This window comes from Cydia amplana, chromosome 23, assembly GCF_948474715.1.
Source record: "Cydia amplana chromosome 23, ilCydAmpl1.1, whole genome shotgun sequence".
Taxonomy (NCBI): Eukaryota; Metazoa; Arthropoda; class Insecta; order Lepidoptera; family Tortricidae; genus Cydia; species Cydia amplana.
Window position 1 is genome coordinate 1,423,886 of NC_086091.1, and position 16,589 is coordinate 1,440,474.

General features: G+C 38.2%; 1 protein-coding gene across 1 annotated transcript in view; it reads left to right on the forward strand.

Moving 5' to 3' along the window:
• The window catches only part of LOC134658853 (ryanodine receptor), a 245,694-nt gene that overhangs the window by 163,000 nt on the left and 66,105 nt on the right, over positions 1-16,589 (forward strand). Inside the window, exons 68-78 of the mRNA XM_063514524.1 lie at positions 753-890; positions 5,744-5,900; positions 6,737-7,062; positions 8,823-8,977; positions 10,275-10,452; positions 12,017-12,152; positions 12,906-13,030; positions 13,511-13,631; positions 14,337-14,526; positions 15,118-15,261; positions 15,705-15,810. Of these exons, the coding sequence (XP_063370594.1) occupies positions 753-890; positions 5,744-5,900; positions 6,737-7,062; positions 8,823-8,977; positions 10,275-10,452; positions 12,017-12,152; positions 12,906-13,030; positions 13,511-13,631; positions 14,337-14,526; positions 15,118-15,261; positions 15,705-15,810 (1,776 nt within the window). The remainder of the gene's footprint in view (positions 1-752; positions 891-5,743; positions 5,901-6,736; positions 7,063-8,822; positions 8,978-10,274; positions 10,453-12,016; positions 12,153-12,905; positions 13,031-13,510; positions 13,632-14,336; positions 14,527-15,117; positions 15,262-15,704; positions 15,811-16,589) is intronic.

A 16,589-nucleotide genomic window follows, 5' to 3' on the forward strand; every position in this document is an offset into this window, starting at 1 on the left:
AATGTCTGATTTTGCTTAAACAACTCGAACTTAATTTTGTCATCCTAGAAATAGGACATTAGGCATATGGGACTTGAACTGTACCACAGAATAAATAATAGTACTAGGTACAGAAGATTCACTCTCTAACAAAACGCGTCAATTATGACAAATATGACCGCTCCGTTCCATAGCGGTGCGCGGCAACTACTATGACTAGACACCAAAATTGGTGTGGGCCGCATGTACTTGTAGGTGTACTTAATAGCGACGCGACGAAACCGCGGAGTGAGCCACGCCTGTACAAAGTGTAGGGTGTCATTATAAACGAAAGAATTACATTTGTGTTGATTGAAATTTGATATGAATGATGACACACTTTGTCAAGCGCTGGTGGCCTAGCGGTAAGAGCGTGCGACTTGCAATCCGGAGGTCGCTGGTTCGAACCCCGGCTCGTACCAATGAGCTTTTCGGAACTTATGTACGAAATATCATTTGATATTTACCAGTCGCTTTTCGGTGAAGGAAAACATCGTGAGGAAACCGGACTAATCCCAATACGGGCCTATTTTACCCTCTGGGTTGGAAGGTCAGATGGCAGTCGATTTCGTAAAAACTAGTGCCCACGCCAATTACTGGGACTAGTTGCCAAGCGGACCCCAGGCCGTGAGCCGTGGCAAAATGCCGGGACAACGCGAGGAAGATGTTGATGATGACACACTTTGCAGAGTTAACTTAGTCCTAGTTCACCTTACCTAAACCTTTTGTTACAGGAGAAAGAGCGGTACAAGGAACCAGTCCGCGAGTCCCTAAAAGCGCTGCTAGCGATCGGCTGGTCAGTGGAACACTCCGAAGTGGACCTGCCCAGTACCAACCGGAGCTCTATGCGGCGACAGTCCAAGTCTGGTGGCGTAAGTATTTACCAAGGTCGCGTTACCACAGAAATACTGAAGATTCACTCTTGTTGCCGGCCCCACATTGGGATACCCTCCTCCAATAGGGAATATTAGGTACGCTGGTCTAACTTCTAAATACCTACTTGCGAGTAAATATAGCTGATCCATTTTACATAATCGTACTTGTTGTGCACCACGGTCTCGGTGCGAAAGAAAAATGTACATACCTACTTATTTGTATAATTCTAGAATATTTACTATTCAACCACCCTGCAATTGATGAAATTATGCTCGAAACGACTAGTATTGTTTACATATCTACCTGATTGCTGAGCCCATCAGGGTTTCATGTGTCATTTGTGTACCTACCTATACTCTTAAGTACTTGGAAAACCTGTAATGTACATGTGAATTGCAATAAATAAATACAAATACAAATATTACGCGAAAGTCTGCGTAAGGGGCGCCACTCCCTCAATAAGTGACAATCTAAAGGTCTACCGCAAAAGAGAGAGTCGAAATTTTGGTATCTAACCTCTCTGTCTCTTTTGCATATTCGAGCGGTAAAGATGCAGATAGCTGAGTTTCGATTTCGCGTTTCCCGGTAGGCCCTTTGTAAACAAACCGCCTTGATGTATCAATGTCATATTCGATTGTCTGTGAAATCTTGTCAAAAGACAGTTTAAGGTACAGTATGTATAAGTTACTCTATGGTATATGTACGTCGCTAGTACTGCACTCTGGCGGTAAAACATTGCAGTAATACTCCCTATTGAGGGGGGATTTAAATCTTCTCGAGGCAAAGGTGTACGGTTGGAGCCGGTGTAGCTTTATTTGACGTTCATAAGCGCATTGCAATATGCCTACTTGAATAAACTATCTTTTATCTCTAACAAAACGCGTCTACTACGACAGAAATGACCGCTAGGTGGCGCAAGCGCGAGCAGGCGTCCGTTCCGTAGCGCGGCAACTACTATGGCTAGACACCAAAATTGGTGTGGGCCGCATGTACTTGTAGCGACGCGACGAAATCGCAGAGTGGACCACGCCTGGCGTAACCACAAAATATATGTACCTACCATAAGCTATGTACGTAACTTTGTCGCGAATTACGATAAATCGCTCTATCATATCGTTATTAAGTCGCTAATCTCGTCTTTAATACGCATACCGAATACTATAAGGTTCCCAAATTATTATAAGTATGTACCATTGCCCACACTGTTAACTGTACATGTGTAATAATAAGGTCCACCGATGTCCAGTTAACCTATAGCCGCCCAGAGACCTATAAAAAGGTCTCCTGTTCCATTCTAATTTGAACTTTGTGTTGACAAAATAAAATTTCATTTTGCTTGGCAAGGTTTGACGTATAGGCTAGAGGTTATGAGTGTTGCCGTTTGTACTGTAATGAATAAATCTGCTTTATTTTGTTTAATTTTATTCACGCTGTCAGGAGGAGATGGATAAAAGCAAAGGAACGGTAATTCCACGTTATTTTTACTTTTAATCCAATAAGAAACTTCATCCCACTGCCCAATGTATTAAATTGAGAACATTTTTTTACCGGTTTTGGGATAACAGAAAGCAAAAAAAAAAGTTTTTTGTGGAGAATATTTTGCAAGACGACCATGAAATTTACGTAGCATTACAACTAAGTATCAATTTCATTTTATAAAACAGTTTTTTATAGCAGCAACATAATCGAACGAGCGAGCGAAGCGAAGCGAAGTTCTTACATACAACTTTGAACACGCGGCTGGCTAGCGGCACGTCCCGGCATTTCAATGTTTTTAAGCTGAACTGTCAGAAGATAGTTTGATACACAATAACTTAAGTAAATTTGTTCTAATTTAAATAAAATTGGGTAAACGTGTAGTCGAGGGCATTATATTTTAGTCATTAAATTATGAGCAGGCTCGATCAAGGGGTTATTGAGCTAGAAGAGCTTAGAAGGCCAAAAAGCTGTTTGTGAGGTGTCTTGCTATTCTGGTCATTTTATTTGCAAGAAAGTATGGTCGAGTTTGGTATCAAATGAAAGTGCTCGGCTTACACTTGTATAATATCGTTTTTAATTTTACCATTTTGAAATAATTAGCAAGAAGAAAATAAAATAAAATAAACATAATATAGGTATTTGACATTTGACAGGAAATATTTCGGCTTACCACAGATACAGTATCAGTCTTGCAATAAATCATACGCGGTTTTCGATCCTTTGACGACTGATATTTTTGCCGAACCGCGAGTTCTCAGTTCGGGGCGAACTACTAGTAAATTAATAATCGTGAAATTTATTCATGCTACCAAAAGGAGACTGATAAAGAAAAAATAACGGTACTATAGTTCGTTTTTTTAGCATTAGAAAGAAGGTAAGCGATCTTGACATGTCTTTTAATTGAAAAATGCTTTCTAAAAATCAGTAACTTATACTTATGAAAGCAGAAGAATATAAATGATCGTATTAGATTCATAATTGTTACATATTTGCCGTGACTTATTTTTAAAACATGTTTTTCAATTAAAAGACACATCAAGATTGTTTACCTTATTTCTAATGCTAAAAAAAACGAACTACTTATAGTCTTTTTCTTTTTATACTTAGTATAAGTACATAGTTGTTATAAATGTACCTATCGAAAAAGATATAATATGAATATTTATAATATTGTCTATTTCATGAATGCTGCTACTCGTAGGAAGAGACTAATAAAGAAAAAGAAACGGTATTTTTAATTTATGTTATTCTAAGAAGTATTATAAGTATATGTACCTATATTAAATGTAGTTTGCATGTTTGTTTACCCTTTATTGTACAATTAACTGTACATATTCCCTTTGTTTATAAATTACTATGTACCCTGTTTTATAAAAGTACAAATTATATTATACAAGTCATATTTTTTCAATTTAAAAAGGTGTCAAATTTGAAAATGTAAGCGCGATGGTCAGATGGTCACATCCATCACATATTTTTTAATTTCTCGCTTTTTTATTTTTGTATATCGTGAAGTCAATCGTGCTTGTCCTATCCAAGCTACCGTTATTACGCCACTTTCACAAATAAATAAATAATTAAAGAATAGTTTGCCAGACTATAAAAGTTTACAAATGTAAATTGGCAATCTTATTTGACACTTTTTTTGTTCAATTACGAGTGGGTTTTGACCAGTATCTCCGGTTTAGACTTACAAAATTGTAATTTTATAAAATTGGGCCCTGTTGTTGTAAATAAAACAAATTTGTTAAAATAAGTCACTACAGAGTACAGTCAGCAGCAGAAGTTGCTAAGCGGGCGAGGTGTCCAAAATTACCTTGACGCACTCTTATTCTCTTAACAATAAAGTCGCGTCAAGATCATTTTGAACACCTCGCCCGCTTAGCAACTATTGCTGCTGACTGTACTAAGTTTCATTGCGATTTTTAATATTCATACATACTCGTACCATCGCCCACACTGTTACAAGTAATTGACACTTCGTAAACCTTATTACAACCTTACTATAGTGGAATTATTCTTATTTGCGTCATTTGATACATCATGACTGACCTATATAGATATGTAACTAACCCAAATCGATTGTCACAGCAAGCGATTACGATTGGATGGCACCTAGACTGAGGTATCGAATTGTGACGTTTAATGAATTTTTATTTGAGATTTAAATAAAGCTAGAATTATATGGTTTATAAATAATAATAAGAAAATATAATAAGCTTAATAATGCTTTGTTATAAATATTTAATAACTATTGTAATATGAATGATATATAACAAAATTTACCTAAATTTAATAATGTTTAAAAATTTGACGTATAAAATGTATATTTTATGAATAAAACATTGAATTGAATTGAATTGTTGCGACCCAAAAAGGAAAAAATTATATCGATTTACTTAGATGACTACCGATTTAATACGGTGGTGTCCGGCCAACCCTAAATTTAAAAAAAAAGTCGTAGAACGTAAACGTTCGCAGTGCAATTGTCTTCCTTTGTAATTTCGATGTGCAAGATATTTTACGTTCTGTAGCTGTTGTCAGTGTCATACATATGTCAAATGACGCAAATACGAGTGCACAAAGTTTGAGAGTCAGAGTCAGAGTCATTTTCAATCCCATTTGGCGAACCATTAGTTAAGTGGCTATTGAAACCTGAGCTTTATTGCAAGGGTATAAGGTCCATAAACGGTCAATGAATTACTTTTGTGTCCTTGTAAGATATTATACCCTAAGCTTGGTGTGTCCCTGTGTTAACCCTAAATGTTGTTTTCATATCCCAGCCGCAGCGGCCGGCAGACATTGTGGTGAGTATACCCTCTTAACACTTTCACTGCCAGCGACTAAGCGGCTTCCCTGTTCGTAGGCACTTTTCGCTACAAAGCGGAAAAGACGTGTTATCGGCTACGAACATAGCGCGTAGCTCGCTCGGACAGAGAATGCTTTAACTGTTTATGTATAGTAACTAACTTGGCATGGATATATAAATATTGTATATTTCATCCCTTTTTTTCGACACGTGTAGATGATTAAATATCAAATATTTTGGTTGTTGTTTTTCTACAGCAAATATCATTATATATGTTGCCTAACAAATTATTTCAGTTTATAAATTGTGCAAAATATAAGGAGACTTTGTGTAGGCAAAATATGTATCTACTGACGCTACCACGGAGATGAAACCAGTCAAATTTAAGTGCCCAACTCTCGAAAATAGACGTAGGTACTAGAAGTATTTTGGCGATATAAAATTACATTGTCGTTACGACCTTTCAAAACTTCGCTACAAACCGAAAAAACTATGCTTTGGCTACGCCATAGCGGTACGAGCCTAGCTTAGCAGTAAGTTAACGATTACAATATATTTCAGACGGACTCGGCGACCCCATTCAACTACAACCCCCACCCCGTCGACATGACCAATTTGACTCTGTCGAGAGAAATGCAGAACATGGCTGAGAGGTTAGCTGACAACGCTCACGACATCTGGGCTAAGAAGAAGAAAGAAGAACTTACTACTAACGGAGGTAATACAATCAATCAATCAAAATATTTATTGTTGGTCATGAGTTACAGAGATGTTATTCTAATGTACAGCGGTCTTCATGTCCTGCCTCAGAGAGGCGTACAATACGAGTACATTTTAACCCGTTGATATAACTGCTGATGCTTTAGACGGAATGTTAGGAGCTGTTTTACAACAGCGTGTATGAACACGCTGTTGTAAAACAGCTCATGCAGCATGTACACACTCTATTATTACGTGAAATCGATCTTTAAATACACATTAATATTTATTGTGACGTAAAAAAATATGATTTATTTACATATATCCTTTAAAGATCGCCTGTCGATCGCTCTATCTGAAGGTTGTCTGGAAGAGATCGCAGTTTAGCGATAAGTCCGCCTGTTTTTACCTACCAATTTATATATTTTCTCAATTTCTGTATTTTTTTAGGCTTCTGTACCCAAAGGGTAAAAACGGGACTCTATTACTAAGACTTCGCTGTCCGTCTGTTTGTCTGTCTGTCCGTCTGTCTGTCTGTCCGTCTGTCTGTCTGTCCGTCTGTCTGTCTGTCACCAGGCCGTATCTCATGAACCGTGATGGCTAGGCAGTTGAAATTTTCACAGATGATGCATTTCTGTTGCCGTTATAACAACAAATACGAAAAATAGAATAAAATAAATATTTAAGTAGGGCTCGCATACAACAAACGTGATTTTTTTGCCGTTTTTTGCGTAATGGCACGGAACCATTCGTGCGCGAGTCCGACTCGCACTTGGCCGTTTTTTTATGCAGTGTACGCAATAAAGCATGTTTTTATTATTATCGCCAATCTAACAATACTTTTACTACCCACAGGCGGCATCCACCCTCAACTCGTCCCATACGATCTCCTCACCGACAAAGAAAAGAAGAAAGACCGAGAACGTTCCCAAGAATTCCTCAAATACCTCCAATACCAGGGCTACAAGCTACACCGACCCAGCAAGGCGCAGCAGAGCGACACGGAACAGACCACTACGGGCGTAGCAATAGAGCTCAGATTCGCTTACTCGCTGTTGGAGAAACTTATACAGTATATCGATAGGGCGACGATTAATATGAAGCTTTTGAAACCGTCGACCACGTTTAGTAGAAGGACCAGTTTTAAGACGAGTACGAGGGATATTAAGTTCTTTTCTAAGGTGAGTTTAAAATAGTATTTTATGCAACCGTTGTTTAAGAGAGGTCAAAAAAGGCGAGTGGCGTGAGTAACAATTTGAGGCGAAGCCGAAAATTGTTAATAAAGACGCCACGAGTATTTTTTGACTCAGTTAAACAACGTTGCATACAATACTTTTTCTACGACCAAGCACTTACTTTGAACTAAAATTGTAAATTTAACAAATATTTTTAATTCAAGAAGTAGCAAAAATTGAGGGTACGGGCGGGAAAAGAATGAATGAATGAATGAAATTAAAAAAAAACATGTCTATGGTTCACTTATTTGTCAGAGATGACATTTAAAATAAGGTTGGCAACACTGTATTTCATTCAATATTTTTTAAGTGTTCATTACATGAAGTATCGTAAAATCGCCAAAAAGATACTGCGTGTATGCACAAATTCTTTTTTGGGGAATAGACTAAAGACTTGTCTTGACAACTATAAGGTAGGGGGTTAAAGGTGTGTGCACGACCCTTTAAATGACAAATAAAAGTACGGGAGTAGAAAAAAGTAGAAAGAGTAGAATTGTCACATTGGCGTTTTATAATAATATGTTTACCCTTAAATCGACACAAACAGAACGTTGAGATTTTCAATCCCGGCTTAATGAATACCTAGTTGTAATTAAAACTGACAAGATTTATGATAGTAGTCTAATTATGGGTAAAATCATATTTAATTTACTAAGCCAGTAACTAAAGTGTCATGCAATAGAACTTGCTAACTATGTAAACAAACCGCCATACTAAAATTGACACTGAATGTCAATTTACTAGTAACTTTTGTTTGCATAGTTAGCAAGTTCTATTGAATGACACTTTAGATTTAAGTGTGTCATTAAAAAGGAGTTTACGAATATCGTTTTAGGTTTTGGTATGCTTTGTCTAGAATGCAATTAATGTTCTATGTAACACTGAAATTTTACACAATTCTTATGGAGTTATGGCACACTGTTCTAGTGTAGTTTTCTGTGCCTATCTTTACTAACTCTACTAATACAACTTTTAAAATAATTTTAATAAGAAGTTTAGAACTATATCTAGATAATTTTCAGTATGTATGATTGTGCACTTGTAGATTGTGATGTTTATATGTTTTCAATTCCTTCCAAGCATAACAAAACGGAGCATAAGTATTTCAAGAAGGTACAGTTGTGCCTTTAATCGTTTGGCATGATTCACACACTATCTTTACATACTTATCTGTTTACAGCATGTTTCTATCACTGTTACACTACGTTCCTACTCTACACGAACTTGTATGGTAATATTATTCAGATTTTTACTCAACAATCCAATCTCATTAAGATACGCACTTTTACCCCCAAATTAATAGCAAAAATCCTTTATCTTAACGCTTTCTCGGCTGTATCAATTTAAGTCAAGATATTCTTTCAAAAATAATATTATGTATTAAGCCATAATAGAAGCCATGTAGAAGCCATATATGGGAGTTATAAAATGCAACTCTATTAACACAAAATAAAGTTCAAAGTTAAACAAATAATTTTATATGACATGCACTAGAGAGAGGGAGAGGAGACGCATTTATACATGAATTCATACAGTTGTCATTATCGAAGTGTTTTAATTAAACATTCTAAATTTTCTTTATAAAACTTCCACATTGCAGCTGAAGTTAGACAATTTCAAACACATCAAAACAAAAATAGATAGAAATTAGACACCCGAATTTATTTTAACCTCAGTTCAACGTGACAGCAAACTTTTCTGTCCAGGTGGTCCTGCCCCTCATGGAGAAATACTTCTCAACACATCGCAACTACTTCATAGCTGTGGCAACTGCGACCAACAACATCGGTGCGGCCAGTTTGAAGGAGAAGGAAATGGTAGCAGCGCTGTTTTGTAAGCTAGCGAGCTTGCTACGTTCTAGGTAAGTATGAGAAATACTTCTCAACACATCGCAACTACTTCATAGCTGTGGCAACTGCGACCAACAACGTCGGTGCGGCCAGTTTGAAGGAGATGGTAGCAGCGCTGTTTTGTAAGCTAGCGAGCTTGCTACGTTCTAGGTAAGTATCAGAAATACTTCTCAACACATCGCAACTACTTCATAGCTGTGGCAACTGCGACCAACAACGTCGGTGCGGCCAGTTTGAAGGAGAAGGAGATGGTAGCAGCGCTGTTTTGTAAGCTAGCGAGCTTGCTACGTTCTAGGTAAGTATCAGAAATACTTCTCAACACATCGCAACTACTTCATAGCTCTGGTAACTGCGACCAACAACGTCGGTGCGGCCAGTTTGAAGGAGAAGGAGATGTAGCAGCGCTGTTTTGTAAGCTAGCGAGCTTGCTACGTTCTAGGTAAGTATCAGAAATACTTCTCAACACATCGCAACTACTTCATAGCTGTAGCAACTGCGACCAAAAACGTCGGTGCGGCCAGTTTGAAGGAGAAGATGGTAGCAGCGCTGTTTTGTAAGCTAGCGAGCTTGCTACGTTCTAGGTAAGTATCAGAAATATTTCTCAACACATCGCAACTACTTCATAGCTGTGGCAACTGCGACCAACAACGTCGGTGCTGCCAGTTTAAAGGAGAAGGAGATGGTAGCAGCGCTGTTTTGTAAGCTAGCCAGCTTGCTACGTTCTAGGTAAGTATCAGAAATACTTCTCAACACATCGCAACTACTTCATAGCTGTAGCAACTGCGACCAAAAACGTCGGTGCGGCCAGTTTGAAGGAGAAGGAGATGGTAGCAGCGCTGTTTTGTAAGCTAGCGAGCTTGCTACGTTCTAGGTAAGTATCAGAAATACTTCTCAACACATCGCAACTACTTCATAGCTGTGGCAACTGCGACCAACAACGTCGGTGCGGCCAGTTTGAAGGAGATGGTAGCAGCGCTGTTTTGTAAGCTAGCGAGCTTGCTACGTTCTAGGTAAGTATCAAAAATACTTCTAAACAAATGACTTTCAATCTAGCAGCCATAGTACAAGCTTTGCTTAGTTTGGGGTTAGGTGGATCTGTGTAAGATGTCCCCTAATATTTAGCAGTATTTATCTGATACTTTAGTTTGATTTGATATTTGCGGCTAAGTTGTATTTTATAATTGTTGATGTGTTTTTTTTTTGCTTGTATGTAAATTCCATGTTGACGTATAAAAGTGCCCTTGTGGCCTATTTGCTGAATAAATGTTGATGTTTGATGTGTGAATGATGTTTTTTTCCGGTGTTTAGACTAGCAGCATTCGGTCCAGACGTCAGGATCACCGTCCGCTGTCTCCAGGTCCTCGTGAAGGGTATCGACGCCAAATCCCTCGTCAAGAACTGCCCCGAATTCATCAGAACGTCCATGCTCACGTTCTTCAACAACGTGGCCGATGATTTGGGGCACACCATACTGAATTTACAGGATGTGAGTAACATTATTTTCATTTTCTCCCACAACAACACATACATGGGTGGATCAACTATTTCTTGTTGTTATTTTGTCCGGTCAGCCAAGAGACAATAGTTAGCATAGTTTATTAGGAAGACATTGTACACCACCTTCTTCTGACATGCTTGGTAGACGACCCTCAATGGAAAGGGTTTATAAGTATCACAAAAAAGCGTGTTTGGTGAATTTAAATGCCTAAAAATCAGCTTTGAAAGAGTGTCCCAGAAGAACGTAACCATGGCAACGAGTGACAAGAAAAAGTAGATTCACCCACGTACATCACTGGCCCAGTGATCCAAAAAGGATCTTGGCCTCTGACACAAGAGCGCCACTCTGCCCTATTCTGCGCCACTTCACGCCACTTGCGTATTCCGAGGGCGGACAGGTCCTTTTGGACATCGTCACTCCAGCGGTATCTGGGACGTCCGGCCAGTCTTTTGACAAAGTCTTTTTTATTATATTTTAAAAATACGAGTATACTATTTCCACGACGGGCTGTAATGAACACTAAGGTCACATTAAGAGACACTAATAGGAAAATCCTGCGTTCTTGATCAAATTAACACATACCAGTGAAAGATAAGGATCAAAGTCAAATGGCGTTCTAACCAGGGATCGGAACCAGTATTTTGCAAAAACTTAGAAATAACCATATTTTTCTAATTATTTTATACTCGAAATGTAGGACTCAGTTGTGTTGTTAGGTTACGACTTCGTATTATTAGATTGCCCAATTAGAAATGAAGTAATTAGCAAAGAACGAAAAAATACCGATTCCGTTCCTATACAAAAAATACCGGTATCCGGTCCCTGGTTCTAACGGTTCTAATCTTCTGTCGAAAGATAGCGTTAAATTTACTGTAGCTATATAATTTACCATTACAGTAACTCTCTATACACTCTTTTCTCTTTGATAGAAGTTTGCCGATTCAGATTGGGATGGATGCTTGTTTTTAGGGTTCCGTACCCAAAGGGTAAAAACGGGACCCTATTACTAAGACTTCGCTGTCCGTTCGTCCGTCCATCCGTCTGTCACCAGGCCATATCTCATGAACCGCGATAGCTAGACAGTTGAAATTTTCATAAATGATGTATCTCTGGACGACCGGTCTGGCCTAGTGGGTAGTGACCCTGTGAAGCCGCGGTCCTGGGTTCGAATCCCAGTAAGGGCATTTATTTGTGTGTTGAGCACAGATATTTGTTCCTGAGTCATGGTTGTTTTCTATGTATTTAAGTATTTGTATATTATATCTATCGTTGTCTGAGTACCCACAACACAAGCCTTATTGAGCTTACTGTGGGGCTTAGTCAATTTGTGTAAAAATGTCCTATAATATTTATTTATTTATTTATCTCTGTTCCGCTAGAACAACAAATACTAAAAATAAAATAAAATAAATATTTAAGGGGGGCTCCCATACAACGAACACGATTTTTTTGCTCTATTTTTTGTTGATGGTGCGGAACCCTCCGTGCGCGAGTCCGACTCGCACTTGGCCGGTTTTTTTGTTTATTTATTCAAAACGTTGATCTTATACAGGGAAAGTACGCGCACCTACGAGGTACGCATTTGAAGACTTCAACCTCACTGGGTTACATCAATGGTGTGATTCTTCCAGTGCTGACGGCCATGTTCGACCATCTCGCTAATTGCGAGTATGGCGCCGATTTGTTGTGTAAGTATCAAAATTACTAAAATTATTAAATCTTAGTACCAAGGCTCGGAACCGGTTTTTTCTTCATACAAAAAATACCGGTATTAATAACCTACGATCTTTTTCGTTATTGGGTTTATTATTTAATTTTTAATGGGACAATATAATAATACGAAGTTGTTACCTAAATACATGATTCACTGCTACGTAAATACCATAAAATAATTAAAAATATTGGGCTATTTTGGGTTTTACAAAAAAACCGGTTCCGAGCTCTGCTTAGTACTCCTATAGTAGTTAAATTTCCCAATCAAATGGTCTAAAACATGCATGTAAGTTTGGTTATGGCTTTGCTACCTGTAGGTATTTATTGCCAGACGCAAATTTCCGCCCTAAAAATATTCTTTTTTGAAGTGAAAACTTCTTTAGCGGCGCTGTGCACTTTTTGTGAGTGACCGTAAGACGTAAGACTGACACGTGACCTGATCGAAAAACTGTTACTTCAATATCATTAAGTTTTTCTTTATTGATTTAAATGCCATCTAGTGAGTTTTCCTCTAACTGGTATTAATATAACTCGAGTACCAACAGTGATGTGCTTCGGGGTTTCAAGTAATGCGACGAAATAACGTTAGATGGCGTTAATCTCAATTATACATAGTGCTGCAGACATTTTGCAATAGTGATTGAGTTTTCACTTCTGCCGGCACTCCCTGAGTGCAACCCTTTGTTTTTTTTTTGAAGTAATTGTTTACTTACGCATTTTATTGACAGTGGACGAGATACAAGTGGCATCGTACAAGATCCTCGGCTCCATGTACACTCTGGGCACCGACGCGACCCTGACGCACGACAGGAAATATCTCAAGACTGAAATAGAGAGACACAAACCCGCTTTGGTAAGTTATCTAACTACCCTAAGCCTTACAGAATTCAGAGCTCGGAACCGGTATTGAAATACCTGTTGATATCTTTCCAAACCGTTATTTTATTTCGTTCATTAAAAACCGGTTCATTTATTGACCTTCAACTAAAAACTTTCGTTCTCTCTCCTTAGCGGTAGCGGTTAAATTTAGCTACATACGTGGAAGACGAACGAATTTGGAATAAACCGGTTTTTCAATAGAACAGTGACGTTCTTTAACCGGTAACCCCAAACGGAAACGAAATCCTTTGAAAAATAAAACCGTTTCCGAGCCCTGATTATTAAATATTAAATAATTGACAATCACAACTCTCCAGCGTGTATTATTCCTAATAGACAGGCAAATTCTGAATATTTGAATTATGTGAGATAGGTATTTTTTCCGTATAATTAGTAAGTGTAATCTGCATATCTCAAGAATGAAGAGGAAAATAGCACTGTTATTTGTCTCCAGGGTTCCTGCCTAGGTGCCTTCAGTTCTACATTCCCGGTGGCGTTCTTGGAGCCTCACCTTAACAAACACAATCAGTTCTCGCTGCTCAACCGCATCGCAGACCACTCGCTCGAGGCGCAAGGTGAGATCTAGCATAACCTCTACGGGGGGAGGAAAGGGATTTGTTTCCCATAAAGTTTTAAGTAATGATATATTGTTTGTCATTTATCATAGTCATAAAACTGAAACCGTTAACTTTTCAGGATTTTTGTAAGGCTATCCTATAGATAGGTTAGGTTAGGTTTGTTTTATGGCAATCCTGAAAAGTGACGCGTTTCTGAACCAAATAAATTATGACAAACGAAAATGCGGGCAAACCCATTATGACTTAAAACTTTTTGGGAAACAATAGAGACCCAACCTCTACCCTAAGTACCCTGTAGAGTAGAATTTAGTGCTGGTATAATATATAATATATACCTAAAGACTCCAGTTTTGGAGTGTTTATGCTAGGTCTTTAATCAGTCTTTTAAAGTACATGTATATGTGTATGCCGGAACTTCTATCACGAGAAGTCAAACTCTACGGAAAAAGCTTCTCTTCTCTGAAAATGACGAATGTCCTATTCGTCATTTTCACACATGTCACCGTAAAATTGTAAACACTCGTCATATTATAATCTCGCTAGTTACATTATAAACTGACGGTAGGGAGATTATAATCTAACCTAACCTACGTTAGATTATAAACTAACGGGTTCACAATCTTACGGTGTCATATATACAAGATTACCCACATTAGCATGGATCATTCATACAAGATTTATCGACATTTTTTGATCCCACAGACATAATGGCCAAAATGGAGCAATTCATGCCCACATTAGAGACGATCCTCGGCGAGGTGGACCAATTCGTCGAGTCAGACAAGACCTACGTGGAGGCCCCTCATATCATCGACGTCGTGTTGCCGCTGTTATGCTCTTACTTGCCGTTCTGGTGGGCACAGGGGCCTGATAACGTCACTCCTACTCAAGGGTAAGTCTACTCTCGTCATTTCCCGGTTGTATCCTAATGGTGCCGGGATCAGCATCATCACACAGGACAGGCACTAGTTTCTAATTTCAGGTACTAAATTACCTCTTTATTGGAATCAATCATTCGTCTTTTTGAGATTAATCCGGTTTGTTCATTATAATATAAATAATACAGGCTGCGCCTAGTTTGGGGTCGATGGATATTAGCTTAGTTGTAAAATCTAATTTATGATAAGTTCAATCTGCTATGTCGTTTTGTAAAAATGTTGGTAAATAAACGATTTGTATTCGATTTGTATTTGTAATATTTCCTACAATAAGTAAGTTCTAAAAAGCTCATTGGTACGAGCCAGGATTCGAACTTAAGGCCCTCGGTTTGGACCAGTGTCGCTAGCCTTTGAATCATACTATAATATCCATATCTTTCTTAATCTAACTCAACAAAAAAAACAGGACGTTTTAACCTATTGTCATTAATATATGACATAAAAACAATCTCCACTCAGCTTGGTGTCAAGATATCTTTTGAATACCTCGATGCTGGTCGTCCGTGGAAACCCTTTCAAATTCAAGATTTAACTTTTTTTTTCAGCAACCACGTAACCATGGTAACAGCGGAGCATATGAACCAACTCCTCAAGAATGTGCTGAAACTTATCAAGAAGAACATTGGCAACGAGAACGCACCCTGGATGACTCGTATTGCTACTTACACGCAGCAAATTATTATCAATAGGTACGTACGCTTTTTAAAGCTTTTTAAGGCTTCAGAATAACTCGTTTTGATTAATTTCTTCAGAACTTATATTTTTTTGATTGAATTTCCTAAATGGTCTCATTTATTTATCATCCAGCATATTTATCTCAAGACGAGAAGAATTAAGTATTTTTTATATATTTATAATGGTGATTATTCAACTTCTTGCTGCTTACGGCCTCGTTGTGGCGAAATTCGAGTAATTTTTAGAGTTGAAACCGGTTTTCGCTATTTTTTAAATATTCTTTCACGTACTTCACATTTTTGTTTGTTCTTATTGTCAATTATTTGCAGTGCAAATAAATCTTGAAACGCGATCAACCTAAATTTGAAACCGGTTAACGTGAAAGGAAAAATAACCGGTTCCAACCAATGCTTTGAAGGAAAGATGTTCTTTGTAATTAATAATTTTCATTCAACAGTTCCGAGGAGTTGCTTCGTGACGTATTCCTTCCTCTAGCAGAGCGTGTCAGAAAGCGCACTGATACGATGTTCCATAAGGAAGAGAGCTTACGAGGATTTATCAAGGTGAAGTGTTTATGTAGTCGGTTAATAATACGTAAAGTAAGGTCAAGGTAGACATAAAAGTAGACATAAATGTATAATAATCCAATATTCTTATGGAATAATGACATCAATAAATTGCTCTGATAATTAGCTTAAGATAATTTATAAGTATGTTACGATTCATAAGTGCTTGTTGCTAGGCCTATATTTTGACTTTGACTTTGAAAGTGGTGGAATGTTCTCGATCCCAGCGCGCCCTCGCTAACGGCAAAGAGGGTGAAAGTCAGAGTGGGTTTAGTGGGTGGGGTCAAGCTCTCCCCCTTCCCCCCCCCCACCCACCAGGAGAAGGAAAAGGAGCGGCTAGTCTCACACACTCCTTACGAAAGGCCTTCCTGCGGCCGAGGAGACAGTGCGTCCCCACTCGTTTGTTGCCGGTCCCATATTGGGATACCCTCCTCCAATTGAGGGGGGATTTAAATCTTCTTGAGGCAAAGGTGTAGGGTTGGAGTCGTTATAGCTTTATTCGACGTTCATAAGCGCATTGTAACATGCCTACTCGAATAAACTATCTCAACTATTTCCGTCAAAAAAAAAAGGTAGACATATAAAGTATTTAACTCATTACCTTGGCCTTACTTTAGTTTTATTATGGCGATTTTCATATCAATCCAAAGATGACCAATGTATGTACACCTGAAAAGGTAAAGTCTCAATGTAACGAATGTGTAATTGTATTTTCGACCTACAATGTAACCTGATTCTTTTATATACAATAAAAACTTTGAAACTTTGACCCCCAA